This window comes from Chenopodium album, chromosome 11, assembly GCF_948465745.1.
Source record: "Chenopodium album chromosome 11, dcCheAlbu1.1, whole genome shotgun sequence".
Classification (NCBI taxonomy): Eukaryota; Viridiplantae; Streptophyta; class Magnoliopsida; order Caryophyllales; family Amaranthaceae; genus Chenopodium; species Chenopodium album.
In genome coordinates, this window is record NC_137844.1 from 42964573 (window position 1) to 42984171 (window position 19599).

The following is a 19599-nucleotide window of genomic DNA, read 5'->3' on the forward strand; positions in this document are numbered from 1 at the left end:
TTTGACCAAAAAAAAAAAAAAAAAAAAAAAAATGGTATTATCAACTTTTTTTTTTTAATGGTGTTATCATTTTTTTTATGGTGTTCTCATAAAACTAGAATGTAGCGAGTTCTTGAATGATTTTTTTTTTTTTTTTTTTTTTTTTTTTTTTTTTTTTTTTTTTTTTGGAAGAATAACAATCTTCATAAAATGCAAAGATTTTGAAAGGTCGTGGTAAAAAGTGGATAAAATGATTATTTACCTTCAATTCCCACTTTTTGGAGCTATGATTTTAATCATAACTCTTTTCCATTCAGAAGTAATGGCAAATTCTAACTTACGTTAATTTGTTTATTTTCCTTGCTATGTAAATCTACGATACATTTAATAAAACAAGAAAATGTAAAAATAATATGGCAAAAGAAAAATTCACACTTCCACTTTCATAGAGTAACCACATAAAAGTTACCTAATTCAATAAAATGTTTTTACCAATACAACTACATTATGTAAGAGCAAGTTTAGCCTCAAATCTTAAAACTTAGGGTGACATCATTTTGAGTCTTAAGACTTGTGTTTAAGACTTCCCCCATTTTTCTTCTTAAATATCAAGTAAATGTCAAGTTGAGTCTTGAAATTCCAAGGCCCAACTTAAGACTTGAGATTGAGACCCACCTTAAGACAAGGTGATACACCATCTTCAATGGATGATAGACTAAGTTCTATAACCTCCATTTTTAGGAAGTAATTAAATAAATTCTAGCCAATGTTGAATAATTAGTTGATAAATGAACAAGTTGCTCATGTCTGTCAAGCATGGAGCACAAGAAAATAGAGAGTTAAGATAACAAAAGTACGCATACAACTAAGAGGTAAAATTATGAATTGCATAATGGACGAAGGCTACAATATGCACTCTTTTGGTGCAAATATGATTTGCATTCTTTTTGTGCAAAAATGGTTTGCATCAGTACCCGGAATATTTACATAGAAATTTTATACCGAGTTCCTATATCTGTAATCTGTATTAACTTTCTGAAACTGCTCATGTTGTGTCATATTATATGCAGTTTATCAACATCAGCAGCTCAGACTAATGACGATGCAAAAAGAAGAGCTAAGCTTATACACAGCACAACTAAGGGTGTTTGAATATCTACAATGGAAGCAGAGGATATAAAATGGGGACCTACTAGATGAACTGTTCCCGTTTGCTCATCCTTGACCTGAATGTTTGTAGAGCCTGCGACATCAAGTATAAACCTATTAGACTCCATCCAATAACCACTTTAATACAAGGTTTCTGATAACCCGTTTGACAAGTATGCAACTGTAATTTGAGGTAGTAAACTAAAAAGTCTTCACTGTGTACTTTTAGGAACTAAGTAGAGAATATTCAAGCAACTCGAAATTATATCTTTCATCCATACATCTAAAAGAGCTAAACAATTTCTGAAGTAAATCTTATTTGATGGTTTTCAGGCGAAGATTGAGATCTACTTCTGCAATATGACAATTTACACAAGACCACAGAAAAGTACTTGAAACATTGGCTGATCAAGAAGATGAAGAAAAATCTAAGACACATGGAGTTCTCATAGCTGAGATTAAACCTCAGCATACTGATTAACTCAGAAGTGCATATACGCCCTTAACAATAGTGCAGTTTCATTTATCTATAATCTAAATATGAATTATTTAAGTGAAACCAGTAGTTTCTATTTTCTAATGGACCCATAATTCAATAGCAAACTGCGGGAATAAAATACTGACTGACTATAATTGTGAAGGATGTACTCCATATAAATTAGATGGTAGAAAAGACATAACCATAAGAAAAGCTTAGATTATTATCTCCACCAGCTAATGCTTGGGGAAGAGCTTCATGCTGGAGTTTTTATTTTTATAAAGAACAGATTAAAAGTTGCCTGGATAAAAAAAAAAAAAAAAAAAAAAAAAAAAAAAAAAAAAAAAATTAACACCTACAGGCACTACAGCTTGTTTGGATAGATATATTTGGAGAGGCAGGAATGCATTCTCCTTTGTTGTAGAGAATTTATAAACCTTAATTTTTTTTAAGAAACATATCCCTCCAAAAATGGAGTGAATTGAAATAGGCCTCACAATAATGATAGAACTTTTTTTTTCTTTTACCCTTATTATTTCTATTGTTCCTTTACACTATGTTTGGATAAAGAGGAATGAAGGGAAAGGAAAAGAAGAGAAAAGAAAGGATGCACCATACTTTGTTTGGATACCTAATGCAAGGAGGGAAGGAGAGGGAATTGGGAGGATCCATTTTCCTTACCCTTTTAACAAACCAAATTGTTGGAGAGATTTGGAGAGAAAATGGAAGGTCACCTTGTCCCTACCCTCACCTCCCTTCCCCTTCCCTCTTTTTTCTTTCCCTCCCTTTCCCTTCACTATTGTTATCCAAACATAGAGTTACAGCCATTTCCCACATTCCAGTTCATCTCTATTTTGTTCGCTCATTTTTCGTCTTTTTACAAATGCTCTGCCACTTTAAATCTCCTCTGCTCTACAACTGAAAATACCAAACTACTTTCCTCAATTCAAAAGAAGGATTCTAATTTCATCTTTGATCAAAAAAACCACAACACCAACATCAAGAACGACTAAGGTAGGTGGAATCTTAAATGCAATAATCACCCATACATTGGAAAGTGCTCAGAGGTGATAAAGGCCGGTGCCTTCACATCTGTAACCATCACCGACAGCAAGAAATTGGAGGGGTGGAAGAAGAATTGAAGAAATTGAAGTGCTAAAGCTGATTGTCAGCTTTTTTGAGCTCTATTTCAATGGCTACCATCAACGGTGTGCGTGAATTGGCAGGGGCAAAAAAAAAAAAAAAAAAAACTCCAGCGATTGATGAATTTAGAGTGCTAAATAAAATTGATCAGTTCATTCAAGCTCTATCACAAATTTACAATGGCTACTTTTCCCATTGATGTGTGTGAATTAGCAGGAGCAAAACGGAAAGAATAATAAACTCGTGCGATGTTCCCTCCCCTTAAATTCCCTCATGCTCTTTGCTATCCAAAGTCCAAACATAGGTTTTTTTTTTTTTTTTTTTTTTTTTTTTTGCTTTGCTCTACTCACTTTCTTTTCTCTTCCTTTAACTGCCATCCCCTCACTTTCCTTCCTATATGCCTATCCAAACAAACTGTTAATGATACAGTTCAACCTAAGAATGCCAAGCAGAAGACACAATGTACCATCTCCAAATTGAAAAAACAAGGGATAGAAAAGCCTTTAAAGCAAGCAAGAGCAGCACACATCAATTCACTCAAGTCGTGACATTCAAATCAATTATGAAAATAATTCTGAAATGCTGCGCTCATGCATTTGGACACTGACAATATACTTTGTGAGTAATATCAAGAATTGGTAAGGACGATATGTCATCATACTCACAGTTATAGTCTGTCCATCCAATCACCATGTTCTCCAGATCATATATAACCAGCTTGTTTGAAAGCATTAGATCTGCAAGTGTGGAAAGAGGGGGAAAAGAAATCATGTATCAACGGTGAGAAAAGGAAAAAGTCAAAATAAATTCTAAAATAAAAATGTACAAACTAAACATTAAATTATTATAAAATTTATGCTACTGTATCTTATTCCTTTTCATAGCCTTCGACTACTGTGTCACACACACACACACACACAAATCTCAATTAAAACTGAAGCCACTTGTTAGATACCAAATCTTCTGAGCATGAGTGTACAATTGAAAAGGAAATCTGTTTCTAATTTTTTTAAAAAACTATTATATTAGAAAGATTTCAAACTAGCAGGCTAAAGAAGAATTTTAGTAATTACAATATTTCAGAAAACTGCGGCTAGACAAAGCCAAAAAGACTACCGTAATTTATAAGAAAATGCTTCTAAATCCAGATAGCCACCTAGCCAGAAGGTAGTATATACTTCAAATTAAAGAATGGATATACATCATCCAATCAAAAAACTAATTTTGACACTATTTTCTTTTCTTTTATGTCTTTTTTTTTTTTTTTTTTGGAGACAGAATATTGACATTATTCTTAGGAGTTCAAAGAAATCACAAGAATAGTCATGGTTTTTGACCATGAAGAAGAGGAAAAACTACTTTGTAATTAGCCCAAAATTATAAAAGTTAGGACAAATGGATGGAGTATAGTAGAATTTATCAAATCAGCAAGTATAAATGAGTTGCTCTCACTAGAAAAGTGCATATATGTGACTTCGAATGTATACCAAAAACAGAATTTGAGCTGTTATTGAAATATAGCAATTCTTTCCTATGAAGCCAACTACAAGAGCATGACCCAGAGTCCATCTTAAGTTCTTAACTGAATATAATCAATAAATGAAAATAGAAAACCTCTTAAGCTGCACAGATAGTATTTCCAGACCAACACAAGTATTTATTTGTACCTCCTAAAAGAGTGAGATTCTTCTTGTCCCTTGACAACCTTCCGCTATTTTGCCAACCAATACACCAAAAATCATCCTACAAAATTTTGCGGAAAATAAAAACAGTTAATGATGAAGATATAACTTCACGCTATACAAATAACTATCAGTCAAAACTACACTCTGACTTTTGCACTATTCATGTACAAATTTTGACCTTAATTTTTATGCGGATACTTCCTTTGTTTCATAAAATTTGCAACAATTTGATGTTTATGTATGCCATGAACAACTTTAATCATTGGTATCTCTATAAAAAAAAAAAAATTAAATTACGTAGACTTTTATTTAAAACTAAAAAAATGTCGTCAAAGTTAGAACATACTCCGTTATATAAATAGCAAAGGCCAAACTATTGACAACTATTCACGTAAAAAAAATAGAAATAAATTAAATAAAAAAAAACTTATGACAATTATATGGAACAGAGAAGGTATATAAGTAACAAATGTGATTACGTAAAATGCATTATGACTAATATCAAATTTTAAAAATGTAATTATTACTCATTGTTTAAAAAATATATTAATGGTCAAAAATAAGATTGCAAGCATGAAAGTCAAAGCAAAGCATCTATTTGAAAGACACAAAGCAATAAACTTTATAACATGACATTTCAAATAGATTTTGTCAATATGCCAGCTATAATCTCATCTCCTAGATAGCTTTAACATCAACTAGTTCCCTCACAAGACTATATCTTACACAATGTAGATGATATATAGCATTGAAAGGAAATGAGATAATGATTGATATTGGGGAATACCAAACCTTAAATTTGTATAAGACCACTGAAGAGGGGGGGGGGGGGGGGGGGGGGTTAACAGCATACGGAGTACTTTCAAGAACTTAATTACTACCTCTATTTTTCTGTATCTACTTACTTTCCATTAAAATTTGTCTTATAATTTGTTGTTCTACTCACTTGATATTATTTTCATATTTTTCATACCCCATTTGCCATCTTACCCCAATAAATTTACAACTTTCCATAGTCTCTCCATTACTAGCTTTTTTACACCCACTCATCTTTTTACACTCTCTTACTTTATTATCTTACACTCCATCATCTTTTCCCTAAGTTTTTCTTAAACTACATATCTACAGTAGTGAGCCGGACAAAAAAAAATTAAGGTAGTATAATATCATGAATATTATTACAGCCCTAAGCTTTGATTTATTCTCCAATCTCACATGTCCAGCGCTGAAGTTAAGTAAATTCAACTGAAAGTCACATAAGGCATGACAACGAGGCCTGAGGAAAAAAGAGGGAAAAAAAAAGAGCAAAAAAGTAGGGAAATAAGATCCAACTGAGGGACTACTTATCAAGACCACACAGACCGACTATTGTTATATAAGGATGAGAGAGAAGCTTCAGACTGGAATTTGGATTAACAATAGCTTTGCATCAGTGATTTTCCTATTTTTTTGTTTTAAGAATCACATTTTTTTGTTTTTATTTACATAGTTTAGCTGTTCATTTAAACTATCGGTTGCACAATGCTTCAGGAAAATGAATAATAACAACCAAACTGGAAACAACGGAAACTAGACTCCCAAAACTTTAATTTTTTTATTACCACAAAAGTGGACCCGAACAACCCTTAGGGCTTGGAGTACAATATGCCATCAAATGGACTAAGATTGCAATTCTTCGAAGGGTGGAAGAGTGGGACTATGGAGGGGTCAAACGAGGGAGAGAGAGACCGAAAATGACTTGGTTGGAAGGAGTTAGGAAGGATATGAAGTATATGGATTTGCATGAGGATGAAGTATATGGATTTGCATGAGGATGAAGTATATGGATTTGCATGAGGATGAAGCATTGGATCGTAAGAGATGGAGGAGGAAGATTTATGTCGATGACTACACGGAATAATCAAATTTGGTTCATGTTAGCCGACCCACTCATGAGATTAAGGCTTTGATTGATTGATTGATTGATTGAAATGATTTTTTATATCTCCTCTTCACTACATTCCTGGGAAGAGGGTGAAACTATACATAAGATTGTTTCTGCCACGGCTGATCCCACTTTGCTGAACTATATTTGTTAATTTAATTTACCCATATTTCGTAAACATTTCCTTTCACAAACTTGACTTCTACATCTCAAATTATTGTATCCCTTAACATATCCTGTTGGCTATAGATTTAAGTTTTCACACTCCAGTGAGAACAAAGCCAAAAAAGTTTAGTCAGAAGTGCTCTACAATTTTCAAAGTATCATTAGTCCATGTAGCAATGACCATCATCGAGGTGCAATTCCATATACATGTGCATAACTCCAGTTGAAACATAAAAATATGAAGTGTGATCCAATTTATCTTACTATAATGAACTGGAGAGAAGATTTGAAACTTTTATGAGATCTCAAGAGTCAAGACAGCCAAAAGCCAGCTGTACAAAAGGCAAAAGGCATGGTACAGTGACAAACAAGAACACTAATATTGTCAATGGTGTAATAAAAAAAAAAAAAAAAAAAAAATCTACAATCAACATGGAACAATAAATAAAAAGGTTTTGGTGGTCTTTGGGAACAGGCAACAGAAATCTAGAAATCAAGTCATCATCAAGAGAAAATTACACTACCAAAAAAAAAACATGGCTAGTCAGTTACCAGTTATGTTACCCAGATTTGTGAGACTAAAGTACTCATGTAGTCATGTTAGACATGTCTACATGTTGACAAGTAAAACTCAGACATCTTAGTTTTGCATATTTAGCCCAAATTGTTGGAGTGCTAAGTAAAGGACAGAGTCCTTAAGGAAAAATAGAGTCTGAATAACATACTTTACTAAAGGCATAAATTTTAATTTCCAAAGCAGCATACATAGCACAAAAATCAAGATCGATAAATAATTAAGTTGGAATAAGTAGCTACAGAATTCAGAAATGAGCATAGTGTAGCACAAAAGCAAGAATTTTGCAACAAATCAAATGAGGAAAAAAAATTCACACTTCAAGAGTAGCATTGAATTGATTATCAATAAACGATGGCTCAAGAAAATACTTACAACAGGAAAAAAATACTGATTGGGGTAAACTGTCATCGAGAGCTCACCGCCAAAATAAAATGTAACTGGTGGAAATCCATCATCAACACTGGATAAACCAAGAAAAAAAGGACATTAGTGAGCCGTCAAAGGTATTTAAATTGCATATCAATATTCTTCCTCCGATTCCCCTCCTCCCCACACCCCCCCCCCCCCCCCCCCAAAAAAAAAAAAAACCACCAAAAAGTCAAAAATGACAGTATTACCATTGCAATTGATTCCTTGCAAAATCATATGATGTGGGCTTAAGAAAAGAAGGTGCATCTCAAGTTGAACAAGTTTCTAAAAACACAGTAAGGATGACTTAGACCTCAAACGTATTCTCTGACAAATCATTCTGTTCAGTAGACCCAGGACCCAGAAAGGTAATACTCTGTTCCATAAAGTAGGTAAAATCCATTTTGAGTTCTCCCAAAATGTGATTGAAATTGGCTTAACTTCTTGCATCACACAATTAATATAGCAGGTAAAGCAATTATTCCCTTGTATGAGATGGAGGAAGTATATTTTATGTTATACAGAACTCTTGGTCCACCGTCCACCAAACCACTCACTCTCCAGAGGCAGGGATTATATAAAGCTAAATATTCACAGTTAATCAAGATATTCAACATAGTAAGAATAGCTCTATCAGAAGATATGACAAGATTCATTATATTATCATCTTTCTCAACTAACTAATTTGAACAAGCTATAGGACTAAATTTTATCCCTTCACATCTTATGCTCATCACTGTTAACTCATGTTTTTCACTAGTTACCAAACACTCTATAAATACCTTCCTCGTGGCTAACCCAAAAAGTTTTGTAAACCCTCATACACTCTAAAAGCATCTTTCACAAAGAAAGCAAAATGATCTTGACTGCAAAAGTAATCTACTGCCTACCTTCAGCTGCAGCACAACACTCAAACAGCCTGAAGGGGAACTGCCTCTCACAAACAGCAACCCATTTCATTACTACCATAAGTGACATCAGTAAGTGTGTAAAAGAGAGTGTCTAAGGAGCAAGACACTTGGCGATTGGGGCAGAGCACTTGTCTTGCTCTAGGGGCGCGTTCAAAGAGGCACATGAAGTACACCAGAAGCGCAAGAGGCACACTGAGGCATATTAAGGTAGAGAGCTTCTTTTGCTCTAATATAGGAGCACCTAATGATGCGGGAGCATCCTTGAAACCTACAAATTATAAGGCTATACGATTCTTTTAGTGGCATTTAAGGCTCAATCAACATTTTGGATGAAATCTCTTTGTTATGATGCGGTTTAGGTGAATAAGAGCAATCTTTGTGTCTTAATTTTACAATTGATGGTTGAAGATGAAGCATGGAAAAAAGAATGAGGAAGAAAAGCTTACACTTGGTAAAAAAATGCAACACTCAAATTCAATCATCTATATCTTCTTCGTTACAAGGAATTTTCAGGTGATTCAAGTTGGACATGAAAGTAGAGTTCAAAAGCTTTCCAACAACGGGCCACATGCCAAATTTGAGCAAGAAACGAAGAAGTTATGAACGTTTGAAGTTGAGTTGTCCAAGCAGTCGCGAGGAGCGCCCGCTCCCCCAAGGAGGAGCGCCCGCTCCTATGGGTGTCATTTGAATTCTCAGAAGTGAGGAGTGCCCGCTCCTACCCTTTAGAGCGGCCGCTCTCGAAGCCCTGTTTCGAGCGGACAACTTATTTTCTTTTGTGCTTCTTTTTACTATCTTTTAATTTTGGCCTTTTATTTGTAATCCAAGGGGTGTAATTTAAGAACTTTAGGGTTTATTTGTAAAGCCTTTAAATAGGGCTAAGCTTTCTTTTGAAATCAACTTTGCTTAATTTTGAAATCAATGAGATTTTCTCTCTCTACCCATAATCTTTGTGATTATTTGCTTTCTTTGTGATTGCTACTTTGTAATCTTTGTGGTTACACCTTAATCCTAGCTTTACTTTGTGTTAGTTTTGATTAAGAACCCCTATTTCATATATCTTGGTGATTGTTGAGATAGGTTTATCTTGTTTTGTTGATTTGAAATTGTTGTTACTTGATTTTTCCCCCTCTTTTCTTGGTTTTCTTGGTTATTTCATATCAATTTGGTATCAGAGCCGGGTCATTAGTCTAGAAAGATCCTACCTTTTGAATTTCTCTTTCCCCCTCTCAAAAGATCTCATTTTTGTTTTTCACAAATTTGAATTTTTCTCTCAATGACACAAATTTTTCATCTTTAAACATGGATGATAGATAATCTAGATTGGATGCTCTAGAAAGGAAGTTTGATAGTCTTCTTGAAGTCTTGGAGAATAGATTAAGTCCTACAAGGAGAAGAACCCCTATTTCATATATCTTGGTGATTGTTGAGATAGGTTTATCTTATTTTGTTGATTTGAAATTGTTGTTACTTGAATTTTCCTCCTTTTTTCTTGGTTTTCTTGGTTATTTCATATCAATTTGGTATCAGAGGCTAAGGTGTGTGAGGTACCCCAAAAACAGAGGCATATCTGAGGCGCACATCAATCATAAATTTTAAATGTTTATATAGTGTGCCATACTTTAATGAGGCGCACTTGGCGTAACAATACATCTATTGTTTTAGTGTGCTATGAGCTTTTTTATACATTGGTATCAGCACCCATGCAAAGAAAAATAAAAGAAAAAGAAAATTGAAGAGAGCATTAAAATGATCTGATCAGAAAAATTATACCTTTCAGAATACTTGAAGCATGTATAAAGGTCTTGGACAGTAACTAATTTCACGTTAGGTTGTCTCGAGAGTATCTGTTGAAGCATTCTCAAATATATGAACATTCAACACCAATGCATAACATGAATTCACAGGAGCAAGCCAATAAATACCTGAATAACAAGTGGCTCGTAAATAATCTCAGGAACATAAGCAAGGGTAGTACCAATATCAATTATGGCTCCTTTCTTGCCTCCTAACTCATATAAATTCGATGGAAGATTCAAAGTATAATTTCCAACTTTTACCCCAGTCATGTTCACATTGTAGTGTGGCCTGAAAATGTTTGTAAGAAACTAATATTAGCACTGAATCTGCATAAAAGATTAGAGACATAATACAGTGACCATAACGAAACAAAATGGATAGTCAAGACATATTCCTCACTACACACCCCCAAAATACACACATGAAAAATACACAACACACCGCCATTAACAAAGATACATATGAGCATGAAATTTTTTTACACCGGAATCTGCCAATTAGAATTAAAGACCCACATTCCCACCCTATGGTCAATGCACCGCACTTGATAATTACTTCATTTTTATCAGTAAAGATGTTTTGCTCAAATAGAGGATATCGAGTATTCATCTAATCTTATTAAAGAGTAGATAGCAAGAACCAACAAAATGCAAATGCTTTAGCAGCACTTCATAGTAGTAATTAAGAAAAAACATCGTATAATGCAGCATCTAAAGATCCAGCAGGCAGGGGATGCTACTGAGAGATCTTTTTATTGGGATGAGTAATAACATAAATAAATAAATAATCAGTCTGAACCAGGAACAAAGGAGGGAATGAGATATACGAAGTACATTATGCTCAAAACCTAAATTAAAACATGACCCACAGCTTCTTCTTTTTTTCTTTTGCAGCATACTATCAAAAGCCACCACAGCCCTATTCAAAGTACATCCATACAACCCTTTCATCCTTTTTTTTGATTTGTCACATAACCTTCTGAAAGAATGGCCAATCAGTTGAATATGCCACTTGCTGAGCTCCTATAGTTTGTGACAGTTCATTACTTATGTTAACTATTCTGATGGAATAGGACGACGACACTATCCATTACATTGAAGATGCCACTTGTTGCCACTTTTAAGTTTTAAGGTCTCCCTCTCCTTCCTAAGTGAAACCTTACAACCCCTAATTGCTGCTCCTCAAACTTTACACTGGAATTGCTAAAGCAACAAATAGGTTATGGTCTGATCACAGATAGCAGTCTGGCTACAAATAAAATAAATTAAAAAGGGCCTGCCATGAAAAATCTTGGCGCCTTGGCCATTCTAGAATCTTCACAAAACTGCACGGCTTGCTTATGACACTTTAGCCATTTCACCTCCAAGCTTAGATATCTAGGCAAACAATGCTGTAAGAAAAAACTGTGTGGCTAACGAGTCATAATCTTTATCAACACAAACTACCAACGGCCGAGGTGCTGAGCAGCCGAGAGCTAAATCAAAGTTCCAACAACAATAAAAAAGAGATTGATGACTTCCTTTGTTTCAATATTTCAAAACATAATATAAGAAACCAAAGGATCATATCAATAATAGAACTCTCTCAGATCAACTGTTCTGAATAAGTGACAGTGTATAATTTACAAGTATGCTTCTAAACTCAGCTAAACGTTAGTTGGTTGAGACTTCTTGAAAACATAACAAATACGTAGTTCATTCAGTTTGGCTTTAAGTTCAAGGTTGAGAAAGCATATGATAGGATCTGTTGATGCACCTTAGGTAATGTACAAAAGAAAAAAAACAATTAATCTAGGGTGCTATAGCCAGTAGGTTAGCGAGTTGATGATAGAAGCTTAAAGTCACCTTTTCAAACCTCATTTAAAGTAAATGAGAACCTTTAAGCCTTGGTTTGGGCCTTGTGACGCTAGAAAATAGATCTTCAGAAGTGTTGATACTTGATAGAGACGTGGACAGTCTTAGCTTTTCTAGAGACAGGAGCTTTTCTAGTATGATGACTAGGCATGGTTCAGAGTCCTTAATAGTTTGGAATAGCCAACATGAGGTCAAGCCTTTAGCTTTGTTGGTGAAGCCTTTTTCTCTCTATAGGCCTATAACAATATCAGCAACTGCTAGTTGTCTACCAATAATGCTTTCCCTGCAAACTATTCTTTCGTAACTTCTACACCTCTTGACACTACTATATGCTACTTTCTCTCCATTTAAAAAGGCTCCTGGTATTAAAATTGACCAGACTGCCTAAATCATTCACGTCAATCTATCATTTTCTGTACGCCTGTGAATCTGTGATTGGGGATTTGGAACATATGAGGCATTCACAGGCCACATTAACTTTTACCAGCTTCTAAAAGATTATATACTTTCATTGTAACAGTTATCACTAAACCCCAATTAAATGATGATTATAAGTTATAACTATAATATGATGATTACATAGTAGTTCAAACACTCCTAGGGTCTAGTCAATAATATAAATTCCTAGTGACACCCACCAACCGATATTTCCCCTTGCAGTCATGGAGAACAAAAATCTTTTGAACATGACGGCAGAACCAACACAGTGAAAAAGTAAATGTTTAATCTTTCCAGCCTTTGGTAAGAATTTCTTACTCTTTTTTTATAAGAGTGTAATTAAAAACCAATTCCTTTTTCTTCATACTTGAAGGATTGGTCCAACACACACCCCCCCAACACTCCCTTTATTTTTATTTTTGCACGCACATACCTTAGTAGCAGCCTAGCAGGCGAGCATGAAGGGTCTAAATATACTAATATTATGATATCCTAAACAAACCATAGCTTTCACTATAAACTACAAACCTGTCAGTTTGTATATTAGCAAGTATCTTCTGTCAAAAACTTTAGCATTCTCGCACCATGTTCAATTTTAATATGACCTAACCAATATCTGAAGTGAGTTCAGGCAACAATACAACAAAGCCTTATAAACAATTGAAACTTGAAAGTGGCATTGGTCTACAAAATCACTCACATACATAATGATGCATGTTTTTGAACCTACTTGTACCATACACACTTCCATACAAAAAAAAAAGAAAATAGAGAGTGCAACCACTACAAAGAGCCGGAAATCTAAGGGCATGAAATGTCAAATTAATAGATTTAAAGCTAAGAAAATTTTGAAATGGTGTGAGAATCCTAATATTCAATATCTTTACGTCATCTTAATTTAGGTAGAAGAACTACATACTCATTTTGCATCAATGGAGTTGTGTTAACCCTCGGCTTCACGACAGTTCCAATAGCAAAGATGCCCCCACCATTTACACCATCTAGACAATGGGCAAACATCTTTTTCACTTGTCCTGATGAAGCTAATTGTCCGATTACAGATGAATTTGACTTTCCAAATCCAAGAATACCATCAAGGGCTTCATCAGCATTAGGTGAACCTCGGTCCACATATTGTCCAGCGCTACACCTGTTGAGAGATGAATCATATACACTGTGAACCACCTTATTAACAAGATGCATGCAGGCTTTCTTGGTTATAAGATGCAAGCTCTCATCTGATCATAAAAGAGAAAAGAGTCACAGAACAATAGGTAAACAGATAAAACTGACTACATACATGTCATATCCATGATTGATCACTAAAGAAAATTAAAAAATCCAACATGAAGACAGCAAGAATCAGAAACAAGATAAATAATGCATCGCCTAGCAATTTTACTATTGTAGTGATCAAATTCTCCGGATTATGAAGTATGTTGAAATGCTCTCATAATATCACTCATGAGACAATAATTTAAATATATAATGTTATATTAAAATAAGGGTAATGCTATATAAGCATTAGTTACACTACCTAAAATAGTGTAATTTTAGAAATCCATGACAATAATGCGCGTAAATCATTGTAAATCTACGCATGTTTTTAAAAAAATAAGCAATAATTACACTGATATACGTTTGTTTTTGTCATGAATTCCTAAATTTGTATAATTTTAGAAAGTGTATTTAATGCTTATATGCAGCCCTCAGAGATGCATATAGCATTACCCTTAAAATAAAAATATCCTCTGAAACATATGCAAGTACTACTACAGGTAATGATTAATAATGAAGAAAATTTGGCAATATTGTACTTCACGTCTCCTAGATTGTAGTTTGGTTTCCATTTACAATGAACTAAATGGATTTCCTCACGCCTTTCACTTACAAGATACAATTTTTTTTAATAACATAATAAATTATCCGAGAACTATACACCATATTTCGATGTGATTAGACTATTATTTTGGGATGGACAAAGCAAAAGTAAGAAAGGCATGTCATGAAAAGCTACAGACAGTAATCCAAGGTAGTTTTTCTGAACCCTCAAACAAATATCACAGTACAAAGGAACTGAGGGTCCAAGTACCTAAGCTTAGATATCTAAACAAAATATCCTAGACCTATACACCATTTTCCCCATGTAACATTCCTCGATGAGATTAGACTATTGTTTTCAGATGGACAAACCAACACTAAAAGCTCCTTCTTTCTTAAATTAATGGAATGGTAATCATGGTACTTCCAACCCATGCAGTACCTAAACAGTTTTTCCAGTTAACAATTCAAACATAACTTCACTACATAATTCTTTTAGCATCGTTCTTTATTCATGCTACAATTGGGTATGGCACAAAGATTAAGGAAAAGGGAAAAGAGATATGGGGTGGTCCTAACAACCCATGAGATTATACAAAAGGAGAGAAAAAAGCATGGGAATTGAGGGAAATTTGCTCTACAGGTTTAAATTGTTTCCCAAAGGGGAATTGTTGCAATTGATGTGAAATCTTCATAAAAGACAATTTTCACGGTTAAATAATAACAATAAAAACAAAACTGTATCAAATTTGACACATAGGATAGAGAATTCTTTATGTCAATTGTCAAACTATCAGCATAGTAAAAACCAGATATATAACTACTGCATGTATGCATTTCCAGAAAATAGATCTACATCTCACCCGAAACTGATACTTCCGTTTGCAGTAGTAGTCTGAAGATCCCCTGACACTTGGTCATAGTGCACAATATCTTCCATAAAGTATCCAGTGCTAGAACTCCCATCCCCATAAAACTCAGCAAATGAACATGATTCATTGGCTCTGCATACTTGAAAAGGACCACCATTTACATCTAAACAGAATGGTTCATCACAAGAGACATTTTGAGCAGTTGAAGAGTCCTTTGGATCATAGAGTGTGAGTTCTATCTGCCAGAAAAAATCAGCATTATAAAGTAATAATATGTTAGTTTTGCTTAGACGATGATCCTATGTGCATAACAAGTTTCTTGACTGAGGCTGTTTCCATAACCTACTTAATTGAGCAAAATCTGATGCACTTATAATGTTAATAGCTGTCAAATCTTCACTATCACCATACCTGCTCTGAAAATTTTTCATCTAACAATTTGCAATCAAACTGATCTATCGTAGTATTAGGTTAATTTGTAAATATATCATAATATCATCAGCAGCTCTTGCTCAAATGGTATGCCTAATAGGCAAATTACAGGTTCAAAACAGATAATTTTACTTCTGGAGCAACCGCTCAAGGATAAGATTAAAACAGTTCAATACTATTAACAGACTCACACTTGTTCTTTCTTTCTTTTTCCTTTTTGGTTTCTAACAGAACATTAAAGCATCTTTAGTATGATGCATTTTTGGCTAGAAACTGAATCATTAAATTAAAATATTAATGTTACAACGTAGTTTGGTTTGAATGGTGCCTTAACATTTTCCTTTACTTGAGGGTAATTCACACCACACACCGATTACCCTCCCCTACCCAATGGTAACACATCATGTTACCCTCCTCATATATATTCTCCCTCCGTCATTTGTTTCCATTCCATTTAATTGTAATACCAAGCAATCCACAAAAGCAATGGTTATTGTTACCCATTCCCTCGCAAATTCGGTTCCATTACATTATGGTACTTCCAACTATACCAAATGCACTCTAAGCCCCTCCAAAGCTCAAACATTTTATACTAAGGGAAGTTACAGGTTAGCAGTCTTTAATTATTAACAATAGGCAGCCATTATACCATTTCTGCAAATAATGAAATTTTTCTTTCTCTTGAATGGATCGGGATAAGCAATGTATTCATCCTTGAAGGGAATTTAAATCAAGGGCATGGCAAGTTACATAACCCAGACTAAACACATTCCCAAAACAAAGCACACAATCAAGTCCAGAAGATAAAAGGTTTAACTGATGTTATTTCCCAAATGTCAATGGCAAGTTGACAGCTTTCATCAAATGCATACCAAATTAGCAGTATCTATGAACTCTTTATAACCATTGAAACAAGGTAGAGTGTTGTTAACAATTAGATTATGAGTCATTTTTTCAATGAGATATAAATTATAGTCTACAAACTCACTTCCATGGACAAGAGGACCCAAAATGTTCAGTCCTGATTCATGAGAAAACAAAACTCTTGTAATGTAAAGAAAGGATAAAAAAAAAAAAAAGATTATGCAAAAAATTATGACTATAACATGAGCAAATGAGTCTTACACCATGATAGCCTCTTTTAGGACACTCAGTACATTCAATGCAATTCACCCATGTAATATCGCTCCCTGTATCCACTTGCATATAAAAGCTCTTTGGAGGTGTGCCAATACCCATCTTTGCATAATACAACCTGTAAATCAAGGAAAAGGAAACCAATAAACCAAATAAGATAGCACAAGACAAAATAAATCTAACAATCAAAGAACATGCAATATATGATTATCCATGTGTTTTGACACTGGATCATGCAGCGCGCTCTTGTTGCAAGGGCACTAGCCTAGAAAAGAAGGGGCTTGTGACTTTGTGAGCATGTCACGACACAAATGAGGGTCTAATTCGACAAGGGCACTCTTGCCTTTGGTGACAAGAGCCGGGGTGTTCGGGGCTTGTAACAACAGAGCGGGTCTAGACCAACACAAGCGGGACTGAATCACCGAGTTTGGAGCTTCTTAGAATTTGGGGATGCAAAAGTTCACGTTGTGATACAATATCAATAAATGTCTAACAACACAAGCATTAATACAAAGGCAAACTGGATAGAAAGTTTGGATCTCATGTCGATCACTTTAATTACACAACAGTTAGAACATACTCAATTAACATTAAATTAATACCCATCACACAAAGTAGCTAAATAACCACAAAATTAACCAAATTAAGACAAACCCAGAAAAATTAATGCCTAATCAAGTGAAAAAACACAATCAAAATTAAAGCACACCACAATCAAAAACCCAGAAATAACCCCATAAAACAGCATAATTCGAAATCAAAAAAGAAGAAAGGTTAGAAAAGATACCCAGAAGAATCAGGGCGACCATTACCACCCAAAGGAAGGTCAACATTAGAGAGCATTTGAAGACGATTAGTATCATGAAGTTTGAGAGAATTCAAAGACCGATTAGTTCCTGCATATCTGAACTTTAAACTGAAGATTGCACTTGAAGATACAGTTGAAGAGATTGTTGTGAATACAATCGTTGCAATGATTAGAATTGCGCGCGATAAAGAGGTGATGATGGGAGAACCTCGACCTGTGGAACCAGTACCTCCGGTACGAAGATGGAAGGTGTTGAAGATGGTCATGGTTGTCAGCAGGCGAGGAAGGTAGGAGAGAGATTGGTGCGAGCGACAACTCTCCTGGTGTTTGGAATCTTCTTACTTCCCTCTTTCTTCCCTATGGAAAGGTTGTTTTTTCTATTGGGAAATTATTAAATTGGATATATACTCTATACTTTTTTCTCATGTACTCAATTTTGAAGTACAATGTGGCTGTTTGTAGCTCGGGTATTTTAAAGGGGAATGTTATGTATTTGTAAATACGTAATAATGATTAAAAAATTTTAAAAACACATGATAGAGAGAGAAAAGAGGAGAGAGATAGGAAGAGAGGGGTCTCTAGGTAAACCCCACCTATTCTTTGGTCAGATTGTCTCATGTGATAGGGGATCACATGCTGATTGTTCCACTGTAATTTTATATAGTACCATTGAATTTTCAGTGGTACTATTTATGCATAATTTAGTATAATTAAATGTATATAATACCACTATATGCATATATAGTATCGCCGTATGTTCAGTGATATTATTTGATCATCCAATGATACCACTCTCATACATATATGTTATTACATGAATGCCCCTTGTTATGCATTTCTACATGCATAACAATCCTCCATTACTACTTCCTCTTTGTAGCAGGGCTGGCCTTATATATGTGAGAGTTGCTGGTTTAGTATGTCTTTCAAGTTATGAAAAAAAAAAGTTGGAATAGTGTAGTGATAACGATAAAAGTATAGATACTTGTGAACTTGAGGGTTTAACTTTCACTGGGGGAATTTTGAGGGTGGAAATTCTCCGGGATTGTCCCAATTTCTCTGTTGATTAGTATTGATTTTGGAAGAATTTATTTAATATAATGTTGAGTAATTTTCAAATATAAGTTAGTATAAAAATCCCCAATTTTTACAAACTCTAGATAATGGAATTTAAGCATTTTAATCGGTAATTTATGTAGTTGATAAATTATGTTAAAATTGGTTGTTTACAGCAAATTACAACAAGTTTTAATGATTTTATATTGCTGAAAATTATATATAAAAGCTATTTTAAATAATTTATGAAAGAATTTCAAATATTCGTTAATGGAGAAATATGCTAAGGGTTCTTTATTAAAGGAAAATTTGAAAAATGTCACTTACTATTATAGTCATTTTAGTAATAATCACCAACAATTTTTATTTTGTTGTTTTTCTTTACCACCAACAATTGTTCAAAACATCAAAAATTACCACCTGTTTGCCTAACTCATCTATAGTGACGTCATAGTAGCCCCCACTAACTACCCCCTCTTCAATTTCCCTCTCTCTTCTCTCAATTCTCACCTCTGACCTTCCCTCTTCTTCCTCCTTCTTTAACCCTCAAAACTAATCTCTCACCCACCCAAATTCAATGACAACTGATACATTCATCACTCCTCTCTCTCTCTCTCTCGTAAAATAGGATTTTTCGTCACTGTTTTCATAGAAATAGGGCAGAGGGGGGGTCAAAATCGAAGCAAAAGCAGCACCATTGGAGGGGGGACCAAGCTTTAGATTCTGGCTCTAAAAGTCAGCAAGGAAGCATACAAATTAATAAAAATTAGAAATAAAAAAAAATTTAAAAAAAAACAAAAATTAAACTACCCTCCATTGCCGGCAGCTACACCCACGCCACTAGCCAACACCTTCCCCTTCCCCATTAGAAAATTGCAACCCCCACCCGAAACCCCCTCCCTGCGCTTCCCCCACCCTATAAACTTCCTCCCCCGCCCCAGAAACCTCCCCCCTCCTTTTCCCCGC

At 34.6% G+C, this 19599-nt stretch overlaps 1 protein-coding gene across 1 annotated transcript; it reads right to left on the reverse strand.

Moving 5' to 3' along the window:
* Positions 1-845: 845 nt before the first annotated feature.
* LOC145568910 (aspartic proteinase 36-like) lies at positions 846-17939 on the reverse strand. The gene is made up of 10 exons (XM_081628294.1): positions 17557-17939; positions 16758-16887; positions 15192-15439; positions 13427-13657; positions 10342-10504; positions 10190-10263; positions 7473-7560; positions 4417-4492; positions 3415-3486; positions 846-1222 (listed from the first exon to the last, which is right to left on the reverse strand). The coding sequence occupies exons 1-10, from the start codon at positions 17841-17843 to the stop codon at positions 1068-1070; spliced, it is 1524 nt and encodes a 507-aa protein (XP_081484420.1). The 5' UTR covers positions 17844-17939; the 3' UTR covers positions 846-1067.
* Between the last annotated feature and the right edge of the window lie 1660 nt (positions 17940-19599).